General features: G+C 39.2%; 1 protein-coding gene across 7 annotated transcripts in view; it reads left to right on the plus strand.

The window, feature by feature from the left end:
* Positions 1–24,051, plus strand: part of TASOR2 (transcription activation suppressor family member 2) — a 67,049-nt gene that overhangs the window by 25,463 nt on the left and 17,535 nt on the right. For 6 of the 7 annotated variants that reach the window (XM_027559531.1, XM_027559529.1, XM_027559528.1 and 3 more), the window contains 12 exons: positions 222–317; positions 1,379–1,451; positions 4,898–4,989; positions 7,530–7,667; positions 7,810–7,940; positions 8,021–8,040; positions 8,144–8,243; positions 16,245–16,345; positions 17,225–17,328; positions 18,296–18,368; positions 18,461–18,526; positions 20,064–20,783. In XM_027559531.1, coding sequence (XP_027415332.1) covers positions 222–317; positions 1,379–1,451; positions 4,898–4,989; positions 7,530–7,667; positions 7,810–7,940; positions 8,021–8,040; positions 8,144–8,243; positions 16,245–16,345; positions 17,225–17,328; positions 18,296–18,368; positions 18,461–18,526; positions 20,064–20,783 — 1,714 coding nt within the window. Of the gene's footprint in view, positions 1–221; positions 318–1,378; positions 1,452–4,897; positions 4,990–7,529; positions 7,668–7,809; positions 7,941–8,020; positions 8,041–8,143; positions 8,244–15,150; positions 15,187–16,244; positions 16,346–17,224; positions 17,329–18,295; positions 18,369–18,460; positions 18,527–20,063; positions 20,784–24,051 lie in introns of those variants that run through there. The other variant, XM_027559534.1, reaches the window with a different exon arrangement.

Here is a 24,051-nt window from a genome sequence, read left to right on the forward strand (position 1 = left end):
TTATATTTGAGCCTAGTTCTTTTTAGCTATCACATTTTAGCAAGATAAACGATCCTTGGTAATAATCACTTGAAAGGTAATTGTAATGTATTCTAGAGAATAGAAAAATAATAAATTTCATTAGTCTTTTAGCAGGAGGAATTCAGTTGATGCATTTTTTAAAAATTAATTTGCAAGGCAAAATAACATGTTTATAACATTTGATTATTCTCTTTATACAGTACAAAGCTTTTTACCAAGAAAAAAAAGCTAGTAACTATACTCACGAAGAACTTCAAGAAACTTACGGGTTTCTTCTGTTTGAAACTGAAAATCAGGTAAGGAAATTTGGTCTTAGAAAATTAATTTTATCATATTAAGGTACAAAATTAATTATGTCATTAAAGTTAAACATTGATTCTATAAAATTTGTAACATTACCAGTTCATCAGTCTTTTTTAGGTAGCAGTGTAAATGACAATGAAAGCTTCTCATGAAAGAGATTTAATTTCTACAACTTTTTAAGGTTTTCTTTAGTTTTATCTTAAATACATTTGTAAGCTTGTAGTGAGATTTCGATTAATACAAACTTCTTAATATTAATAATGCCTTTTAATGGAGTGAATGGGTATTTTTCCATTCTGGATCATTGTTTACATAGATATCTTCTATTTCTCGTGGAAGTTTCTTCAAGTTTAAATTACATGGTTTTGGGGATAAGATGAACACTTTCAGCATTCTAGTTACTTGGAATTGTTTCATGCTGTTTTGAAAATTGAACATATATATTGTTGCTTATACCTAAATTGTGGAGAAAAAAAACTGCTGTGTGCAGGTATGTCTCCAAAGACACTTCTAGATACACTTTCATCAGTGCCAGAGATCTGTGATCCAGCTTAAAGTAATTCACAGGTAGTATTTTGGTTGGGATCATGATTTTTAAAGAATGGGGGTAGATTTGCTAAAGGATAGTTAACATTAGCATGTACCTTATGGTTACATAGTAATACCAGAGAGTTTATTTACTTAGTTGTTGACTTCCAAATAAGATGTTAAGGGTTCATACTTTAAAAAAAATAAAGGTCATCGGGGGGTAAGGCATTTTCAAATTTAGTGATTCCCAAGCTGTAATCGTAAAAGAAATCTTCAGGAGAGGACTAATCTGTGAGCTTGTTTAATTTGGTTTTGCCAGTGACATTTTCATTAGCAGAAATGGTAAAATTTCATGAAAAAGTTTAAACTGTTAATATTAACTGAAACACAATTGCCTTATAGAAACTTGCTTTGTGCCATGAATGCATATAGTGTACAGATTCTGTATTGAAAGTTTGTATGTAAATTATAGTTATTTCATTGACTCCAAAACATGGTATAAGCAAAGTCCGAACTTTTGTTTAAGGCGAAGTTGGTATGTCAGCATGGACTCTGTGTGGGCAGCAGTGCTATCACCACTCTGGGAGACCCAGCAAAAGGTACGGTCTATAAGGAAGGAGAATTTCTTTTACAAGGTGAAGTGGAATTTAGTTAGTTACATAAGAGTCTGTATTAAAAGCTAGTTTCATTGATGATAAATAATCTTTGGAATCAGAACTTTAGATATATACATGAGCTTTGAATCTAAGAACGTAAGGCTTTCTAATAGAGTTCTCTTTAAGATGATTGGACTAGAAGATATCTTTCAGATATCTTTCAAGAGGTCAGTGCTATCATCTGGGGCTAAGGAGGCTTTCCTCCTAACTATCATTATGGCAGTAGGAATAGAGAATAGATGGTACTGACCGAAGATGGCAACTGTGGGATATGAGGAGTAGAGAAAGGAAATAATCAAATATAAAGTGTTAAATTTACACTGCATTGATATTATCAATAGAGGAGAGATTTTAGATAGGCTGATGAGTTACAGGAGAAAGGTAGTCTTATCATTGAGGTTAGAATTTTTCCTTCAATGTATATTTATTATTTTTGAAATGAAAAGAATCATGTACAAAGAGCAGCACAATAAGACACATGCTGTATTGGAAGTGTGCACAGTATTCTAAAGAAGCAACCAACATGTCTTGGGAAATGAACAGAAAACCTTGCAATATCTTATACTGATAATGTGTCTTTCACAAGCCAAACAAATGCAATGTATGGCCTTGTTTGGATTGTGATCTAAGCAAACCATCTGTAAAAATATTTATAAGGCAAGTGGGGAATCTGAACTTTGGCTGAATATTTGATGATAGTGAAGTATTATTATTATGAGATATGATAAAGGTATAACAATAATGCTAGGAAAAAAGAACCCTTATCTTTTAGGTAAACATACTGGTATGCTTGTGGGTGAAATGATATGAAGTTTGGGATTTTTACAGGTGAATATAAAATAAAAACAGTGGTCATGAGTTAATGACTACTGAAACTGGGTAATGAAAAAAAAAAAAGAATGTGCTTTAGCCCTCATTTCTTTAAGATTCACTTTCTTCATCTGTAAATAAATAAAACTATCTTCTAGATTTGTTGTGAGGATTATGAGACTATGAAAAGTGCTTAGCATGGAGCTTACACCTAGTAAGCTCACAGTAAATGAACACTTATTCCAGTAAGCTGTTTGAGAAACAGTAGGTCATCTTAAGTGTTCTGGAAGCTATCCTGCTGGTGGTGAAAACATTTGGAAGAGGGATGAGGACTAGAGGTTGCGGCTCAAGGTGGCAGAGGGTACATGTTAGTTGAAGCCAAAGATATTGTTACATGGGGCAGCACAGATGGTGAAGAACAGAACTTTTATTTAGATGGTATGGGACCAAGGGATGGGGACATGGGGCAAGGACAGGAAGAGGAAGAGCTGAGAGCAGTCCAGTGAATGAAGAATCTGGAGGTGGAGTCTCACAAGAAACAGAAGGTGTCCGGAGGGGTGTTAGCAGTGTCAGATGCTGTAGAAGTTGGAGATCAGGGGTGAGAAAGACTATGGGGCTTCATGGCTAGGTTCTTGCTGGCCCTTTGTAATAACAGCTTTATTGAGATAAAATTCACCATACAGTTCACCCATTTGAAGTATACAGTTCAGTGTTTTTTTTAGCGCATTCAGAGTTGTGCAACAGTCAGCACGGTCAGTTTTAGACTGTTTTCATCAGTTACCTCCCCTCTCACCAGCCTTGGTAACCACTGCTTTCCTTTTTGCACCTGTGGATTGACCTATTCCAGACATTCCATATAAATGGAATCATATCTGACCTTTTGTGAGTAACTGTTTTTTTACTTAGTGTTTTTGAGATTCTCTATGTTGTTGCATGTACTTGATTCACTTTTTGACTGAATAATATTCCATTGTACCACTTTTTCTTTATCCATTCAGCAGTTGGTAGACATTTCGTTTCTACTTTTTAGCTATTATTAAAAAAAGCTAGTATGTATATTCTTGTACATATGGTCTTTATGTGGACAAGTATTTTCATTTTTGCTGGGTTATACCTAGGAGTGGAATTGCTGGCTTAATATGGTAACTCTGTGTGTAGGAAATGTTTTTAAACTTCTCTTCAGCTCTCCTAAAGGACATGAAAGAGGATAAGTTCACAACTCAAATAACAGTTTACATGAAACCTTTTTTTCTTTTCCCCTATTCTTCCTTAACACCTCCTTCTTTTCATTATGAAAAATGCTAATGTAGAAAAAAGCAGCATGGTATGATATACCCATCACCTACATTTACCAGATAATGTTTTGCATTAATTCTCTTCATTTGTCTAAAAATATTTTTTTTTCCTGAAAAATGTGGAAGTGAGTTACAAGCAAATGCCTCAGCTTATACCTCTAAAAATCAAGGCCATTTTTCTGTGTGACAGTTGCATGAGTTTATTGTTGATGTTTTGAGAGCCTGGTTTCAGTAGGCGGTGGAGTAGAGGCTGCATTATTCCTACAAATACACATTCTTCTTCTTCACATGCTGGGGGTGATGATAAGAAAGCACTACTGGATATGTATGTTTATAGTTTTTGGCTCAAGTAAAATAATGAAATATATGAAAGTAAGCCTTTATATTACTATAGTATATTACAGTTTTAAAGGTTTATGGGTCTTTTTAAATCTTCCTGAAAACCTGTGATTTCTAACCCACACCCATCCTCTCACTACTCAGTCATGTGCTTAGGAGTAGTAGTAAGTGAAGAACTTGGAATTGGAATCCAGTCTTCTGACAACATGTCTATAACTCGGTTCATTCTATCTGTGTTCTCACCGCTGTCTTTTCTATTTCACAAGCAATGCCTCAGTTCAGGAATATCCCTGAAATGGGTTCTTTCCTCTGTTTTCTCACTGCTGCTTCTGTGTAGGGATCATCCTCTCCTGCCTCAACCTACAGGAGTCTCTCCCCGCTTGAGACTCAACTTCTCTTTTAAACAGCAATGGTCTGTAATGAGGCTGCAGTGGTAAACAAAAAATATCTAACCTCTGCTGACTAGAATTCACAGTCCAGTAGGACATGCTGCTTAAAGACAGGGATCTTGTTCTGTTTCCCTTTGTATCACTGCTGCCTGGCACAGACCTGTTGTGTAGTAAACCTCAGCACACATTCTTAAATAAGAACATTTACTGAGATTTTCTGGAAAAAATAACTTGAGAATCAGATTACCACAGGCCTTTTCACTGAAAGATTGCATGGAAAATAAAAGAGACTTTTCCAAAATTGTAATACATTCATCCCTTTTCAGTTACTGTACCCAAATAGAAAATTGGTTGTCAAACTGATATATTTTATCTTAGCTCTGATGTTTCCATACCTGTAGAATATCTCAAATAGATTTTAAAAGGTAAGCATTTTCAAAATAGTTTTTTAAAGTTACCTTTTATTTGTCCCTTGTGTCATCTTGTTCAGTTTAAGTAACCCATGTGTAAACAGCCTTTTTAAAGTGTAAATTAATCTATTTTTATACTTTTATAGGTGTGTACATTTCCAAATACTCAGACTATCTTCACGCAAGACCTTGGTATCATGGGAAGTCTGGTTATGTTGTAATTTTTAATCTAATTAAGGTAAAGCCTAAATTTGCTTCTGTGTAATTTTTTTTTAATGAAAGTTTATCAGTCTTTGATCATGTTTTTTGCAGATCATTTGCTAAACATAGTCCTTGCCAAAGACAGTTATGGAGAAGGCAGTGTCACCCCACTCCAGTACTCTTGCCTGGAAAATCCCATGGACGGAGGAGCCTGGAAGGCTGCAGTCCATGGGGTCACTGAGGGTCGGGCATGATTGAGCGACTTCACTTTCACTTTTCACTTTCCTGCATTGGAGAAGGAAATGACAACCCACTCCAGTGTTCTTGCCTGGAGAATCCCAGGGACGGGGCAGCCTGGTGGGCTGCCATCTGTGGGGTCGCACAGAGTTGGACACGACTGACGTGACTTAGCAGCCAGAGACAGCTGTTTAGAATCAGAAAAAATAACTGCTCCCTTTGCTTTCCTTTAAGGATAAAGCTTTTTTTTTACTATTTTAATAGATGATCTGTGAATTTTTTTTCTTAAAGCTTCAAAATAATACAGCTATAAGAGATGAATTTGGAAAGCAGCATTCTGGTTTAAATTGTCAAAATGAGAAATCTTTATGCATTTTTGTATCCTAAAACATTGAGATCTTGTTCATAGCTTCATGTGATACCTATAACTAATAATCTCAGAAATTTTTTAGTTCCCTTAAATAATGCAGTATAAGTGAATCACACAATTACCATTTTCACTCAAATAGTAGGAAAACTAATTTTAGAGGTCGGGGGATTTTTTGAGGACATATTCTGTGGTCTTGTTTTGTTTGTGCTTTTGTTTTAGCATTCCTACTAAGTTCTTCGGTTATAAACCTAACACTACTGATTTTTTAAGAGTGTGAGTTCTCCATATTCCAAAATTTGTCCCCAAGAACTGAAGGGAAGGTAGCATTTATTGGCTCCCAGCTGCTGCTTCCCCCTTTAACATTTCCCTCTCCTGCTCTGTGATAAGTACTGTAGTTCTGCTGCAGCCCACATGCCTGTCAGCTCAGATATCAAGTTTTTTATGTCAGATTGTGCCTCGCCATTGGTTTCACGCCCCTACCCTGTCTGGCGGACCCTGCTGTTTAGTTTTGAGTTTCTGGCTATGTGCTCTCAGTCCTCCTTACTTCACTGCTCAGAAGCCAGCCCTGCCCAGTTTGATGGGGAGACGATGCAGGTTCTGACTGCTCACTGGAGCACCACTCATGTGATTAGTCTTCTGAGTATTGTCCTTGGTGGTCCAAGTGCTGAAGAGGAGGGACCTTAACAGCAAGCATATATATATATTTAAATAGTGCATCTTGTAAACATAAAAATAAAAGTTGCCTATTATTTTGTACCTCATTTTGGTACCTGTTTGGTGAATTTTCATTTTTTTCATGTTATGTCATTATGTTATTCAAGATAGCTTTTAAAATCATTGTATGACCTTTTATTGCATGATAAACTAACTCAACAGTTCTCTTTTTCCTTTTTCTGGGAGATACGTACCCCTTAATGAAGAGATTCCATAGTGAAAAACATTGTCAGCTGTTGAGTAATCAGGGCTATTGGCCTGTGAAGTGCTTTACTGGGCTTTTGTTCCTTGCTGGTTTACTGGGTGCTGCTGGAAAGGAGTATCTTGGTCTCTAATTTACAATTTACAGAGAAGGCAGTAGCACCCCACTCCAGTACTCTTGCCTGGAAAAATCCCATGGATGGAGGAGCCTGGTGGGCTGCAGTCCATGGGGTCGCGAAGAGTCGGACATGACTAAGCAACTTCACTTTCACTTTTCATTTGCATGCATTAGAGAAGGAAATGGCAACCCACTCGTGTTTTTGCCTGGAAAAATCCCAGGGACGGGGGACCCTGGTAGGCTGCTGTCTATGGGGTCGCACAGAGTCAGACACGATTGAAGTGACTTAGCAGCAGCAGCAGCAATTTACAGTTTATAATTTAATACTTCAGTTTGGAACTCATCTTTTGACATTTTAGTTTTTTTCATCTTTTATGATATAGTCTGAATATATTCAATATATATATTCAATATATATTGAATAGCGAGTCTGTTTGGTGGACTATGTAATTTCTCTTTTAAAGAAATAAAGTTAAGTTAAAGTGTTAGTCAATTGTGTCCAACTCTTAGCGACCCCATGGACTATAACCCACCAGGCTCCTCTGTCCGTGAAATTTCCCAGGCAAGAATACTGGAGTGGGTTGCCATTTCCTTCTCTAGTTGAAAGGAATGGTTCTCCTAAATTGGGCTAATTCATGTACTTCTTTAATACTATGAAAAAAGCTGTGGATGTTTGCCTAAGAAAGATGCCAAATTATATCAGAGTTTGTGAAAAAAACAAAAAACTTGAAGGGCTAAATACAAATGTAATGGGGTTCATGGATAATTAAAACTATTGTTGGTCTTAAGATAATTTTTTAAGAGCCATAGTTCTTAACACAGTGTACTGTTAGTCAAAACACATCCCCATCTTTATTTAGACTATTTTAAAATAAATCCTAGAGTAAAATTGTTCCTGTTTGAAGATATTTGATTAGTCTTAATATTTTCATTCTAGGGAAAAGTCAAGTTTGTGTCTGAGAATTATACAGCTAACTATACTAGCCCATCTTCTGGCTATGATTGCCATGTGGCTGCAAATACTAACAAGATTTCTCACAAGACAAGTCATTTTCGCACCTTTGAACTGAGTCAGGTATAGTCACCTGGGAATAAATCATTTGCAAGATACTTTTCTGAATCTAATGAGTTAAATTTGGAGGTTGGGTAGGGTTGAAATAAACTTGATACATGAGGAATTCTGTAGTGCTATCCTCATAATACTTCTCTTCTTTCAGTATTACCTCTATGAACTTTCAGGCAGCACTGTTACTGAGCGACCCAGACAGATCTGTCCTTACCTGATTGTAGCTTTTCAGTACAGGGAACCTAAAAAGATGGCAGCACCAGCCCATGATCATAAAAGCATGTAAGTAATTATGTGCATACTTTGTTTTACTGGATTTGTTTTCTTTGCTCTTATAAAAATGCTTCTTTTTCCCCCCCCAGACTTGAACTCAGAGAAAATGGTAAGAAATTATTTAATTGTTTTTTTTTTTAGTTTTTTCTTTAAGTAAATGTTTTGTTCAAAAATAAAATAATCAGTTTCTTTCTTAACCTCATTTCTTACAGTTCTCATCTCTCCATGGAAAGGGAAATTAATTATACAAGGCTGTCTGCTGTGTGATATAACTCTTTGGTCTTCCTATGGTACAGCAGTTCCAAAACAACTGTAAGTGTTGAATTAATGCCCTTTACTAATGCTTCTCTAAGTTTTCAGTTCTCATTTTGAGGTCCTGCTTGTTGGCACTGGTATGAAATATACCAGCTATACTTGGTTTTAGGTTATTCTTCAGGAGATGTATAGAGTACAGGGCCGTGACACAAGAGACCTAAATTCAAATCTAAATCTGACCTTTGCTTTGGAATAAGTTAGTTTTATTGTTGCTCAGTTGCTAAGCTGTGTCTGACTCTGTAACCCCATGGACTGTAGCAAGCCAGGCTTCCCTGTCCTTCACTATCTCCTGGAATTTGCTCAAACTCACGTCCATTGAGTCAGTGATTCCATCCAACCATCTCATCCTCTATTGTCCCCTTCTCCTCCTGCCCTCAATCTTTCCCAGCATCAGGGTCTTTTCCAATGAGTTGGCTCTTTATATCAGGTGGCCACAGTATTGGAGCTTCAGCATCAGTCCTTCCAATGAATATTCAGGGTTGATTTCCTTGAGGATTGACTGGTTTGATCTCCTTGCTATCCAAGGAAGTCTCAAGAGTCTTCTCCAACACTGTAGTTGAAAAGCATCAGTTCTTTGGTGCTCAGCCTTCATTACGGTCCAGCTCTCACGTCTATATATGACTGCTAAAAAAAACATAGCTTTGGCTATATGGACCTTTGTTGGCAAAGTGAAGTCCCTACTTTTTAGTTTTATAAACTTTGATAAATCACTTTAAAATTTTTAGCATCTTAATCCATTTGTGGAAAAATAAACTCTCAGGCTAAATTAATTTACTTAATGCTAGAAGTTTGACTTTCTGTGAGAAACAAATTGTACTTGCCTAGATAACAGATGCAGATTATAGCCACTTAATTCTATTATAGTTTTTATTAAGATATGCAGAATCTAATTTTCACATGATTTTCCTAAGGTAGTATTAGAGGAGCTGTTACACGTATTTATATGATAATGAATTACAGTATTTTTTCCCTGGGTATCTTGTGATACTTCTTTGTTTAATCTATTTAGTTTGCCCCCAAACCCCTTGAAAGTTAGATATGCTTTAACTGAAATAGAAAGTGAAAGTTAGTGTTCTATTAGAAATAATTTTCTTTTTATTGGCTCTTTTTAGAAGTTTTATGTTTGTTTGTTTATTTAGATTGCATGAGCCTTCATTGCTTTGTGCAACTTTCTCTAGTTATGGTGAGCAGGGGGCTACTCTCTAGTTGCAGTACTGGGACATCTCATAGTGGTGGCTTCTCTCGTTCAGCAGCACAGGCTTTAGGAGTGCAGGCTTCAGGAGCTGCAGCACACAGGCTCAGTAGTTGTACAGAGTACAACTAGTAAGTGTAGAAGCCACTCTAGTGTTCTTGCCTGGAGAATCCCAAGGACAGGGGAGCCTGGTAGGCTGCCGTCTATAGGGTTGCACAGAGTCGGACACGACAAGCGAGTTAGCAGCAGCAGCAGTAAGTGTAGAAAGAGTGATGAAATTAGGAAATCACATTTTGGCAACATCATAATGATCAATGGAGGCTTGATAAAGTAGGTGGAAGTTTGATGGAATTTACATATTTCACAAAGGAAAAAACACAGACCTTATAATAGAAGAAGCTGCACGTGGCATTTTAACTCAGTTCAGTTCAGTTCAGTTGCTCAGTCGTGTCCGACTCTTTGCAACCCTATGAACCGCAGCACGCCAGGCCGCCCTGTCCATCACCAACTCCAGGAGTCTACTCAAACTCAAGTCCATCAAGTCGGTGATGCCATCCAGCCATCTCATACTCTGTCGTCCCCTTCTCCTCCTGCCCTCAATCCCTCCCAGCATCAGGGTGTTTTCCACTGAGTCAGCTATTCGCATGAGGTGGCCAAAGTTTTGGAGTTTCAGCTTTAGCATCAGTCCTTCCAATGAACACCCAGGACTGATATCCTTTAGAATAGACTGGTTGGATCACCTTGCAGTCCAAGGGACTCTCAAGAGTCTTCTCCAACACCACAGTTCAAAAGCATCAATTATTCAGCGCTGAGCTTTTTTCACGGTCCAACTCTGAGATCTGTACATGACCACTGGAAAAACCATAGCCTTGACTAGACGGACCTTTCTTGGCAAAGTAATATCTCTTTTTTAATATGCTGTCTAGGTTGGTCATAACTTTCCTTCCAAGGAGTAAGCGTCTTTTAATTTCATGGCTGCAGTCACCATCTGCAGTGATTTTGGAGCCCCAAAAAATAAAGTCTCACACTGTTTCCACTGTTTCCCCATCTATTTCCCATGAAGTGATGGGACCAGATGCCCTGATCTTAGTTTTCTGAATGTTGAGCTTTAAGCCAACTTTTCACTCTCCTCTTTCTCTTTCAGCAAGAGGCTTTTGAGTTCCTCTTCACTTTCTGCCATAAGGGTGGTGTCATCTGCATATCTGAGGTTATTGATATTTCTCCCGGCAATCTTGATTCCAGCTTGTGCTTCTTCCAGCCCAGCTTTTCTCATGATGTACTCTGCATATAAGTTAAATAAGCAGGGTGACAATATACAGCCTTGACGTACTCCTTTTCCTATTTGGAACCAGTCTGTTGTTCCATGTCCAGTTCTAACTGTTGCTTCCTGACCTGCATACAGGTTTCTCAAGAGGCAGGTCAGCTGGTCTGGTATTCCCATCTCTTCCAGAATTTTCCACAGTTTATTGTGATCCACACAGTCAAAGGCTTTGGCATAGTCAATAAAGCAGAAATAGATGTTTTTCTGAAACTCTCTTGCTTTTTCGATGATCCAGCGGATGCTGGCAATTTGATCTCTGGTTCCTCTGCCTTTTCTAAAACCAGCTTGAACATCTGGAAGTTTACGGTTCATGTATTGCTGAAGCCTGGCTTGGAGAATTTTGAGCATTACTTTACTAGCATGTGAGATGAGTGCAATTGTGTGGTAGTTTGAGCATTCTTTGGCATTGCCTTTCTTTGGGATTGGAATGAAAATTGACCTTTTCTAGTCCTGTGACCACTGCTGAGTTTTCCAAATCTGCTGGCATATTAAGTGCAGCACTTTCACAGCATCATCTTTCAGGATTTGAAATAGCTCAACTGGAATTCCATCACCTTCACTAGTTTTGTTCCTAGTGATGCTTCCTAAGGCCCACTTGACTTTACATTCCAGGATGTCTGGCTCTAGGTGAGTGATCACACCATTGTGATTATCTGGGTCATGAGGATCTTTTTTGTACCATTCTTCTGTGTCTTCTGTGTATTCTTGCCACCTTTTCTTAATATCTTCTGCTTCTGTTAGGTCCATAGCATTTCTGTCCTTTAATGTGCCCATCTTTGCATGAAATATTCCCGTGTTATCTCTAATTTTCTTGAAGAGATCTCTAGTCTTTCCCATTCTATTGTTTTGCTTTGTTTCTTTGCATTGATCACTAAGGAAGGCTTTCTTATCTCTCCTTGCTATTCTTTGGAACTCTGCATTCAAGTGGGAATATCTTTCCTTTTCTCCTTTGCTTTTCACTTCTCTTCTTTTTACACCTATTTGTAAGACCTTCTCAGACAGCCATTTTGCTTTTTTGCATTTCTTTTCCATGGGGATGGTCTTGATCCTTGTCTCCTGTACAATGTCACGAACCTCGGTCCATAGTTCATCAGGCACTGTATCAGATCTAGTCCCTTAAATCTATTTCTCACTTCCACTGTATAATCATAAGGGATTTGATTTAGGTCATACCTGAATGGTCTAGTGGTTTTCCCTACTTTCTTCAGTCTGAATTCGGCAATAAGGAGTTCATGATCTGAGCCACAGTCAGCTCCCGGTCTTGTTTCTGCTGACTGTAAAGAGCTTCTCCATCTTTGGCTGCAAAGAATATAATCAATTTGATTTCGGTGTTGACCATCTGGTGATGTCCACGTGTATTCTCTTGTGTTGTTGGAAGAGGGTGTTTGCTGTGACCAGTGCATTTTCTTGGCAAAACTCTATTAGTCTTTGCCCTGCTTCATTCCATATTCCAAGGCCAAATTTGCCTGTTACTCCAGGTGTTTCTTGACTTCCTACTTTTGCATTCCAGTCCCCTATGATGAAAAGGACATCTGTTTTTTGCATGTTAGTTCTAAAATGTCTTGTAGGTCTTCATAGAACCATTCAACTTCAGCTTCTTCAGCATTACTGGTTGGAGCATAAGCTTGGTTTACTGTGATATTGAATGGTTTGCCTTGGAAATGAACAGAGATCGTTCTGTCATTTTTCAGATTGCATCCAAGTACTGCATTTCGGACTCTCTTGTTGACTATGATGGCTACTGCATTTCTTCTAAGGGATTCTTGCCCACAGTAGTAGTTATAATGGTCATCTGAGTTAAATTCACCCATTCCAGTCCATTTTAGTTCGCTGATTCCTAGAATGTTGACGTTCACTCTTGCCATCTCCTGTTTGACCACTTCCAATTTGCCTTGATTCATGGACCTGACATTCCAGGTTCCTATGCAATATTGCTCTTTACAGCATCAGACTTTGCTTCTATCACCAGTCACATCCACAACTGGGTATTGTTTTTGCTTTGGCTCCATCCCTTCACTCTTTCTGGAGTTATTTCTCCACTGATCTCCAGTAGCATATTGGGCACCTACTGACCTGGGGAGTTCCTCTTTCAGTATCCTACCATTTTGCCTTTTCATACTGTTCATGGGGTTCTCAAGGCAAGAATACTGAAGTGGTTTGCCATTCCCTTCTCCAGTGGACCACATTCTGTCAGACCGTTCCACCAAGACCCGTCCGTCTTGGGTGGCCCCACAGGGCATGGCTTAGTTTCATTGAGTTAGGCTGTGGTCTGTGTGATCAGATTGACTAGTTTTCTGTGATTATGGTTTGAGTATGTCTGCCCTCTGATGCCCTCTTGCAACACCTACCATCTTACTTGGGTTTCTCTTACCTTGGACGTGGGGTATCTCCTCACGGCTGCCCCTCCTGACCTTGAACGTGGAGTAGCTCCTCTCAGCCCTCCTGCACCTGCGCAGCCACCGCTCCTTGGACATGGGGTTGCTCCTCTCGGCTGCTGCCCCTGACCTCGGGCGCATTTTAACTCAGTGGATAAGGTAACATCACCAGGAAAGAAATAAACATCAGGAGCTTCCTGACATGACGCACAGAGAATGACATGATGCACAGAGAATAACACGATATCATGTCTGTGGTGTTCCTGCCAGTCTAATCAGGAGGAAACATCAGACATGCCCAGATTGAGGGACAGTCTGCAAAGTAAATGGCCTGTATTATTCAGAAATATCAAGGTCAGTGAAGATGAAGACTGTTGCAGGTTGAAGGAGATGAGAGAGACATAAGTGTCGTGTGTCATGCTGGATTGGATTCTGAACCAGAAAAAAGCAGTGCCTTCTCTTGTTACCAGGTACCTTAGTGAGTGCTGTAGATTAAAGAACTGTACTGTATCGTTGATGTCTTGAGTTTGCTAATTGTTTTGTGGTTTTATCAGTTCAGTCAGTTCAATCGCTCAGTCGTGTCTGACTCTTCACGACTCCATGGGCTACAGCACGCAAGGCTTCCCTGTCCATTACCAACTCCCAGAGCTGGTCCATTGAGTCGGTGATGCCACCCAACCATCTCATCCTCTGTTGTCCCCTTCTCCCTCCGCCTTCAGTCTTTCCCAGCATCAGGGTCTTGCCCAGTAAATAAGTTCTTCGCATCAGGTGGCCAAAATATTGGAGCTTCAGCTTCAGTCCTTCCAATGAATATTCAGGACTGATTTCCTTTAGGATGGACTAGTTGGATCTCTTTGCAGTCCAAGGGATTCCCAACAGTCTTCTCCAGCACCATAATTCAAAAGCATCAATTTTCGGTGGTGCTCAGCTTTCTTTATAGTCCAACTCTCACATCCATACATGACTACTGGAAAAACCATACTTGATGGACCTTTGTTGGCTAAGTAATATCTCTGCTTTTTAATATGTTGTCTAGGTTGGTCATAGCTTTTCTTCCAAGGAGCAAGCATCTTTTAATTTCATGGCTGCAGTCAACATCTGCAGTGATTTTGGAGCCCAAAAAAATAAAGTCTGACATTGTTTCCCCGTCTATTTGCCATGAAGTGATGGGACCAGATTCCATGATCTTAGTTTTCTGAATGTCAAGTTTTAAGACAACTTTTTCACTCTCCTCTTTCACTTTCATCAAGAGGCTCTTTAGTTCTTCTTTGCTTTCTGCCATAAGGGTGGTGTCATCTGTGTATCTGAGGTTATTGATATTTCTCCCGGCAGTCTTGATTTCAGCTTGGGATTCATTCATCCTGGCATTTTGCATGATGAACACTGCATATAAGTTAAATAAGCAGGGTGACAGTATACAGCCTTGACGTACTCCTTTCCCAATTTGGAACCAGTCTATTGTTCCTTGTCCAGTTCTAACTGTTGCTTCTTGACCTGCATACAGATTTCTCAGGAGGCAGGTAAGGTGGTCTGGTATTCCCAGCTCTTTAAGAATTTTCCACAGTTTGTTGTGTTCCACACAGTCAAAGGCTTTGGAGTAGTCAATAAAGCAGAAATAGATGTTTTTCTGAAACTCTCTTGCTTTTCAATGATGCAACGGATGTTGGCAATTTGTTCTCTGGTTCCTCTGCCTTTTCTAAATCCAACTTGAACATTTGGAACTTCTCAGTTCACGTACTATTGAATGATTCACATACCAATCTCACTTGGAGAATTTTGAGCATTACTTGCTAGCGTGTGAGATGAGTGTGATTGTGCGGTAGTTTGAGCATTCTCTGGCATTGCCTTTCTTTGGGATTGGAATGAAATCTGACGTTTCCTGGTCTTGTGGCCACTGCTGAAGTTTTCCAAATTTGCTGGCATATTGAGTGCAGCATCATCTTTTAGGATTTGAAATAACTCAGCTGGGATTCCATCACCTCCACTAGCTTTGTTCCTAGTGATGCTTCCTAAGGCCTACTTGACTTCGCACTCCAGGATGTCTGGCTCCAGGTGAGTGATCAAACCCTCATGGTTATCTGGGTCATTAAGATATTTTTTTGTATAGTTCTTCTGTGTATTAGTGCCATGCCTTCTTAATATCTTCTGCTTCTGTTAGGTCCATACCATTTCTGTCCTTTAATGTGCCCATCTTTGCATGAAATGTTCCCTTGGTATCTCTGATTTTCTAGAAAAGATCTCTAGTCGTTCCCATTCTATTGTTTACCTCTATTTCTTTGCATTGATCACTTAGGAAGGCCTTCTTATCTCTCCTTGCTATTCTTTGGATCTCTGCATTCAGATGGGTATATCTTTTGTGTGTGTGTGTGTGGTTATAGAAGGAAATGTTTTTCTTAAAAGTGCACACAGAGAAGTATTTAGGGGGAAAAGGAGGTATCCGTAAGTGTACAAGTATTTCTAACTAAGTTTTAAAGAAGGAAATGGTGCTAGTCTAGATGTGGTTCTTTATGTGGCCCTGCATGGTAGGCAGTCCTGTATTGTCGAAAGCTTTCAACTCTTATGTGGTATAATTTCTAGAAGATTCTCATTCCATTCCAGAATACATAATTATTCCACACTTATGGATATTTTGGTTATAACGACAATGCATGCATTCAGTTAATGTGAACATATTTGCAAACCATGGTTTATGAGGTGTTAGTCCTCAGTCATGCATGACTCTTTGTGACCCCATGGATAGTCTTGTCATGCCTGACTCTTCGTGACCCCGTGGACTATAGCCTGCCAGGCTTCTTGGTGCATAGGATTCTCCAGGCAAGAGTACTGGAGTGGATTGCCATTCCCTTCTTCAGGGTATCTTCCTGACCCAGGGATCTCCTGCGTTGCAGGCAGATTTTTATTGTCTGAGCCACCGGGGAAGCCAATTTATAAGGTCATATACCCAAAAATCTCTAGTATTTATGAATATATACATTATTTGATTTAGAGTTTATAGATTTAAAAATTTTTGTGATTTTAATAGTTTTGTTTTCATTTATATTAGAAAATCGAAATTTTGAAGCTCTAGTTTTAGTGTTTATTACATTACATGATATTGTTTTGTTTTTTAGACCACATGAACTAGATTTTAAGTATGTAATGAAAGTGTCATCTTTGAAAGAGAGACTACCAGAAGCTGCTTTTAAAAAACAGAATTACATGGAGCACAAAGGTCTGTTCAGATGTCATGGTACACTGCGTGTCCTGAGCTTTGTTCCAGTTGTTTTCCACTCTCTCATACACACACATGCGTGCACACACACTTTCTCTCCCTCCTTACTTCTGTTTTTCCCTTAAGTGATTCTTAAAAGGGTCTTTTGTGAAAGGGATAGAGTAACCATGTGATTCAGTTCCTGGGAGGCCAGCTCAAAGTGATGAATGGTAGTTTCATTTAATATGGCAGAGACTAGCTTTAATATAGAATACTGAGGGAATTAAGCAGAGATACGCTTACAAACAGTTGGAAACTCGTAATCATTACTTTCAAGGAGAACAGAGGTTTTGTGGTTGTTTTTATTTATTTACCACTGACTCTGGAACAACACAGATTTGAATTGCTTAAGTCTACTTATAAGCAGTTTTTTTTCAGTAGTGCATATTACAGTACCACCCAGTCCTTGGATGTGGAATCATAATTACCCAGGGTAATCATATATTGGAAATACTGACTGCACAGGGGGTTGAGGGAGAGGCATTCAAGGGTCACCTGTACTTTAAAATGAAATAAAGCAGAAAACATGAGAAGGAAAGTTCTTAGTCATTTAGATTAATTCATGGCAACATTGATGTTTTTATTTATATATATTTATTTGTCTTGTTAACCTTATATTAGTGTAGTATAAATAAAAGCATTGTTTTTAAATACTGTATATAGTAACTTTTTATTAAGGGGTTTTATAACCAAGAACATTGAATGATCCATGTTTTTTGAATAGTATTCCTATTTCTTCTTTTAAAATATAAAATGAATAAACCGGTTGTAAAAAAAAAAAAAAAGCATCATAGTATTTAAAAATAAGAAATGTTCTGTGTTTCTGATTTTTTTCCACAGTCTGTTGCCAAGACATGTGCTTCAATATGTATGAGGTGGAGCTCTCAAACAAACGGGGGGAGAAAGTAGATAAACTAATAGAATCCATTAAAAGGGAACAGTTGGTAAGAGTCATCCATTTAACATATAATTATTATTTTCCCTGAAATTGAGAACTTGATACACAGGGACTGTGGGAGAAACATATGGAGACGCACCATAGTGATGGTTCCTGTGGGTAGCATTCTAGTAAAGAATTAGAAGTCTTTTTTCATACTTGAGTTGTTAGTGAATGATTTATTAATTTATCAGATTTGTAGGCTTATGACCTGTCAATTTTTGAAATACAGTATTTTATCTCTTCATGAAGTGGTATGTTTTATTCTTTGTTTTTTAACTCAATGATTATTATATGAACATAGGATTTTGTCTTTGTTATATGTATATAGGCTTTTGAAATGGTGAATAATGGGAAAGAAGAGCTGCATTTTCTGTCTGCATTTCTTATTACCAGGGACCTAATGATGTTATTGCCTGTTATTCAGTTCAGTCGCTCAGTCGTGTCCGACTCTTCACGACCCCGTGAATCGCAGCACACCAGGCCTCCCTGTCCCCGTCTCCTAGTATGCTGTGGAAAGGATTCCTTTAATGGATGATATCTTCAGTTTTTCTAGTTCCAGGATTCTGTGATATGTTTTGTGTTAACTTGAGCTTATTGATGTTAATCATAGGTCTGATTGACCTTGAATTTGTAGTGGCTAAAGGGAAACAGAGCAGATACTTACACAGCAAATGTCAAACATGACAATGAGAAAAGTTTCTGATTGATTTGTTACATAGTTGAACACTATCCAAAAACTAACCCTTGATATTCCAGTTATTTATTATATGTAGCCCTAACAAAGCAAAGATTATTTGAGCAGTAAGGGACTTGAAATTTCTGATACTAGGGGACAAAATTGTTCTGCTTCCCATAAATACTAACATTTCAAGAATCTTTTTCCTTAACTTTTCATAAGGTTAAAAATCACTGAAGAATGTGGTAGAAGGAGAAGGAAATTGAATCTTCTTTCTTGCTTTTTTATGTTTAAGGCAATCATCAAATGCTTAGAAGATCGAGAATTTTTCATTTTACTTACGTCATCAGCCTTAATGTATGAAACAGGTAAGGACCACTTTTTTGAAAAAATGTTTTCCAATATGTTTACTAGTATCAAATCAGCAACCTGATTTTCTTCTGATTCTCATTATGTGTAGGTTTTAGAGAGGAGCAGACAGGTCTACACGGGTTGCATTTATTCCACTCACCTCCACCAGCAGCAGGTAAGGGCACAGGCAGTCCATGACAGCTGTGGGCCACGTTTCAGTCCTCATCTTAAACCCCCAGCAGCACATGACTCTGGCAACTGTTTCCTTCTCTGAAATAACTTTCCCCCTTTACTCTGCCTGGTCAGTCCTTCATTTCTGCAGGCTTATCCTTGCTTGTCTATTCCCACTCAGTATCCACCTGCCTATTGACATCTCTTTCCACTTAGGTGTCTCAGATATTCTTCACATTCAGCGTGTCCAAAACTGGATTCATTTGTTCTTGAAGAGCAATAGCCAGGAAGTAGTTTCATCAAAGTCTCCCCGTCAGTAGGACTTAAGGTCTTCACAGAAGCACTTGCCTTTATCTGGACTGCTTGTCTCCTTCCCCAGGACCAGGAATTGTCTATTAGGGGCAAAAAGTATTACTCATCTATTTATCTAGTATAAATAGATATACAGTAGATCGGTGGTATTAGAATTTCAGAGGGTAGTTAGGAAACAAAGTCCAGAAAGGCTCTGGTCAGGGGAGATAATGAATAAAACTGGAGAATAAGCATGGTCTAGCCTCTGACGCAGAGCTGTCAGGTGTAAGCCTGATTATCACTTTAATGAGTCCATTACCACTCTTCCTTCATTGAGGAACACAGACTAGTCAGTCTGCTGCTGCTGCTGCTGCTGCTGCTATGTCGCTTCAGTCGTGTCCGACACTGTGCGACCCCGTAGACAGCACCCCACCAGGCTCCCCCATCCCTGGGATTCTCCAGGCAAGAACACTGGAGTGGGTTGCCATTTCCTTCTCCAATGCAGGAAAGTGAAAAGTGAAAGTAAAGTCGCTCAGTCCTGTCCGACTCTTAGAGACCCCATGGACTGCAGCCTACCAGGCACCTCCGTCAGTGGGATTTTCCAGTCAGTCTAGTTACATAATATTAACTTGAGGGTTACTTAGGGGTTTACTTTGTTTGAGTTCAGTTGGTTCCCATCACAAGGAAAAAAACTTTATTTCTTTAATTTTGTATCTATATGGTATGATGGTTGTTCACTAGACTTACTGAGGTAACTGTTTAATGATGTATGTAAGTCAAATCATTATGCTGTAAATTCTGAATGTACACAGTGCCGTATTTCAGTTATATCTCAATAAAGCTAGAAGAAAAAGGAAAGTCAAAATGCGAACCAAAGGACGTTTTCACCTTTGAATACCTTGTTAAGAGAGTTTGAAGTAGGTCATATAAGGTACAGATAAGAACAGAAAAGCAACTCTGCCAACTCTAAGAGCCAGTGCTATTTTTCGAAGCTGGAGGCAGGCCTGCCTTCTTAATTCTCACCTTGTCATCCCTCCTGAATGACTCTGTTTTGATTCTGTATGTATTTTCATATATATGTTCATTAAGTGCATTCATAAGCCTTCTATTAATCGCTATTTAGATTACCATTTGAAACACTCATTATATTTAACCATCCTATAATTTTGTAATATAAAGCATTTTTTTTCCTGCATGATTTTTGGAAAAAAAAAAAGTTCAGGTTTTTAATACATGCATATATATTTTAGGTCTTACAGACTTGAAAGTTGAAGACAACATCTCATTGAAGGTGGTGCCCGTTTTGCCTGCCCTCAATTGTGCCCTGCTAGAAGCAAAGAAATCATTTTCTGAAAAAGGAATCTCTCTAAACACATTAGTAAAGCATAATTTCCAAGACTTGTCCAAGGTGAACAAAAGCCCTCCACTGACTGCTGCTTCCCAGGACGGATTTAAAGAAACTGGCTTCTCTGGCCAAGTGTCCAGTGGTTTTGACTTGACTCCTCCAGCTGAAAAGTGCCCTTTACAGTCTTTAACTCAGCTGAAGTCTTACTTTTCAAATGCGAGCGGGTACATTTTGGGAGTGTCTACTGTGTTAGGTCTATTGGCAGAGCGTCCTCAGTCTCCTTCTATTTCAGATGGGATATGCGATGCAGGCTTTTCTTTAGTGATGACTCCAGATCCTGAATTTCACAACTCAGAGGCAGAAGGAAGAAAAGATACAGAAACTGGAAATAACTCTGAAGATGTGTTTCAAGCAAGACAGGGAGCTCTGGTCCCACTGAGCCTAGCACCAAATCTGAGAGTGCAGCCCAAGAGAAAGGCAAGCAAGCTGCCCATGGTACAGAGTAAAAGGGTGAGCTTGTACCGACCCTTCCCCAAAAGGACTCCTGCTAGAGAAAACAAGGGTCCCGCCTCTTCCACGACTCTCAAGCTAGTCAAAGGACAGTTTCCTCAGAGGAGAAAAAGAGGTAAGCACATCATGTGGGTTTTCAAACGTTATGTCCCCACCCTGTGTGACAGTCCTGGACCATAGCTTGGTGGCATCTGTGAGGTGTTCTTTCCCGATGGCTTGTATGCACACTAGAGCTGGGGAGCACTGATCGAGGTGACAGGTGAAAGTCAACAGGACAAAAGCCTGCCCACCAGAAGCCCTTATTCACTTGTAAAACTGCTCCAGTTGCCACTTAGTTATTTACTTATCTTTCTAAGAAATAAGGTCTTTCAGTTTCTGAACTGCCCTGGGACAGATTGGATAGGATCTCCTAACATCAGGCACACTAAGAGCAACTGGTAGAAAGTTTTGAGTGACGGCCTGAGCACATCTAAAGAGGGTCCACCTGGGCCTCCACAACTAGAGCACCCTGGGGCAGAGTTCTAACCCTTGATGTGTTCTAAAGGTGGTCACCTGGACCTGCTGTCTGGTACGGACCTACTGAAACCAGTGTCCAGTGGCCTGGAGACGTATGTAAAGAAACAGTTCACAAGTGGTTTTGTTGTCCCTGAAAACTGAGTAGGAGCCCGCATCCAGAGCCATGTAGTGTCAGTCAAGTGCACTTTAGCCAGCAGAGCACAGCAGACAGCACAACTCTGGCTTAGAGCCCCCTCAGATATGTGTAGTGTATTTGTTTAAAAATAGAGAACTTAAAGGAAATTAGTCCTGAATATTCATTGGAAGGACTGATGCCAAAGCTGAAACTCCAGTACTTTGGCCACCTAATGGAAAGAACTGACTCATTGGAAAAGACTCTGATGCTGGGAAAGATTGAAGGTGGGAGGAGAAGGGGATGACAGAGGATGAGATGGTTGGATGGCATCACCGACTCAATGGACATGAGTTTGAGTAAGCTCCGGGAGTTGGTGATGGACAGGGAGTCCTAGCGTGCTGCAGTCCATGGGGTCGCAAAGAGTCAGACACGAGTGAGTGACTGAACTGAGGGAACTTACGCTCCATGTTCTCTTTGAGAAGGGCGAGCAGACTGTGGCCAGAGCCCCTTAGGCATTTCCCCATCATCTCTGTACTTGATCGCAGGCAAAGCGGGAGGCTGCTTATGAGCATGTGTCTTAGCTGGCCTTGTCTGTCATGTTGTGAATTTAACACTTGATGCCTAAAGAAGAAATACTGGAGATGTGTGGATCCCCCAGGATCCTAGATAATTAAGATTTTACCCTTTGGTTTAACAAATAGTTATTTCTGACCAATTATAGTTTGAGAAATGGTGTGTGTGTTTAGGAAGGTGGTGGAAAGAAGGGCAGCATGAAGCAGACACACACTTTCCCACACACATTCCAGGCCATATTGGCTTTCTTCTCTATATGAATTTACTTAAAGGTATTAAATATATTATCTGTAATTCAACATATATGTTGTCACTATTTCTCAAAACATTTTAAATTTCATCCACTGTAAGAAATGTGTTTTATGTTTTAGTCCAGTATACACAAATGCATACATACCGAAACAGAAATTTCAGAAAACATTTACCCTAACTTTGTGCAGTATAATCTGATATATCCTGTTTCATTTAATAAAGAATTCTGGTTGCAGCCCACTAGGTTTATTTGACAGTCCACCCATGGGTTATTGTGCGCAGTTTGAGAAACATGCTGTTGAGTGATGCAGATAAGCAGGGTGGTCCCTGCAGGGTCATGTTTCCCCTTTTCTTCCCAGGACCTGGGTCATGAGAGGTGTTCACTTCCTGCCCGTGCAGATCTTACATGTCCCCTCGTCTTGATCATCTTATCTTGTTTCCTTTCTCTTCTCAATTTAGTATTAATCATTTTCCACTTTTATGCAGGAGACCTGGGTTAGATCCCTGGGTTGGGAAGATCCCCTGGAGAAAGGAAAGGCTACCCATTCCAGTATTCTGGCCTGGAGAATTCCATGGACTGTATAGTCCATGGGGTCACAAAAAGTCGGACATGATTGAGTGACTTTCAGTTTCACTTTCATTTTCCTGTTTGATTTATATTTTGCCTTTTTTAATGGCAAAATGTTTAAAAATTGTAACTGATGTAGAATCAGAAGTCTTATTCTGGAACAAACAAAACTATGCTGCTCTGTTGCCTTTATTAGTTTAGTAGGGAAGAAAATAATTAAACCCAGGGAAATGTCCAACATTAAGAGAGCCCTAAAAGCTTTTTAAAAAACCACTTATTCCTCTGATTTTCAAAAACATAAAATGAAATTGGTCTCTTTTTTATATTTCACTAATAACCATCACATTCTTACACTGTTTAGTATCATTTTTCTGTTTGCAATTAGAAATAGTATTTTCTATATGATGTGAATTTAAAATGTTTACAAACATTCACAGGTATGATAATTTTATATAGTCAGTATGGAAAATAGTTTTCACAGGAAACAATGTGGAAAACAGTTTTCACAGGGAACATTTATTAACATTTTTTTCAACTCTTAAAGCATTGAAACACTTGCTATGTGTGATACAAGCAGGTCATTAATAGTTTTTTTCTCATCTCCCTCCACCTTTAGCTCTTTCCCTGAGAAGTAAAGCTGAGCATTTTGTAAGTTCAGTTCAGTTCAGTTGCTCAGTTGTGTCCGACTCTTTGCAACCCCATGGACTGTAACACGCCAGGCTTCCCTGTCCATCACCAACTCCTGGAGCTTACTTAAACTTATATCCATTGAGTCATTGATGCCATCCAACTGTCTCATCCTCTGTCGTCCCTTCTCCTCCCACCTTCAATCTTTCCCAGCATCAGGGTCTTTTCCAATGATTCAGTTCTTCACATCAGGTGGCCACCAAAGTATTGGAGCTTCAGCTTCAGTCCTTCCAATGAATATTCAGGGATGATTTCCTTTAGGATGGACTGGTTGGATGTCCTTGCAGTCCAAAGGACTCTCAATTCTTCTTCTACACCACAGTTCAAAAGCATCAATTCTTCAGCGCTCAGCTTTCTTTATAGTCCAACTCTCACATCCTTACACGAATACTGGAAAAACCATAGCTTTTCTTCCAAGGAGCAAGCGTTTTTTAATTTCATGACTGCAGTCACCATCTGCAGTGGTTTGGGAGCCCAAAAAAATAAAGTCTCTCAGTGTTTCCATTGTTTCCCCATTTATTTGCCATGAAGTGATGGGACCGGATGCCACGATCTTACTTTTCTGAATGTTCAGTTTTAAGCCAACTTTTTCACTCTCCTCTTTTGCTTTCATCAAGAGGCTTTTTAGTTTTTCTTCACTTTCTGCCATAAGGGGAGTAGGTTGAGGATTTT

This window comes from Bos indicus x Bos taurus, chromosome 13 (assembly GCF_003369695.1).
Source record: "Bos indicus x Bos taurus breed Angus x Brahman F1 hybrid chromosome 13, Bos_hybrid_MaternalHap_v2.0, whole genome shotgun sequence".
In the NCBI taxonomy this organism is placed as follows: domain Eukaryota; kingdom Metazoa; phylum Chordata; class Mammalia; order Artiodactyla; family Bovidae; genus Bos; species Bos indicus x Bos taurus.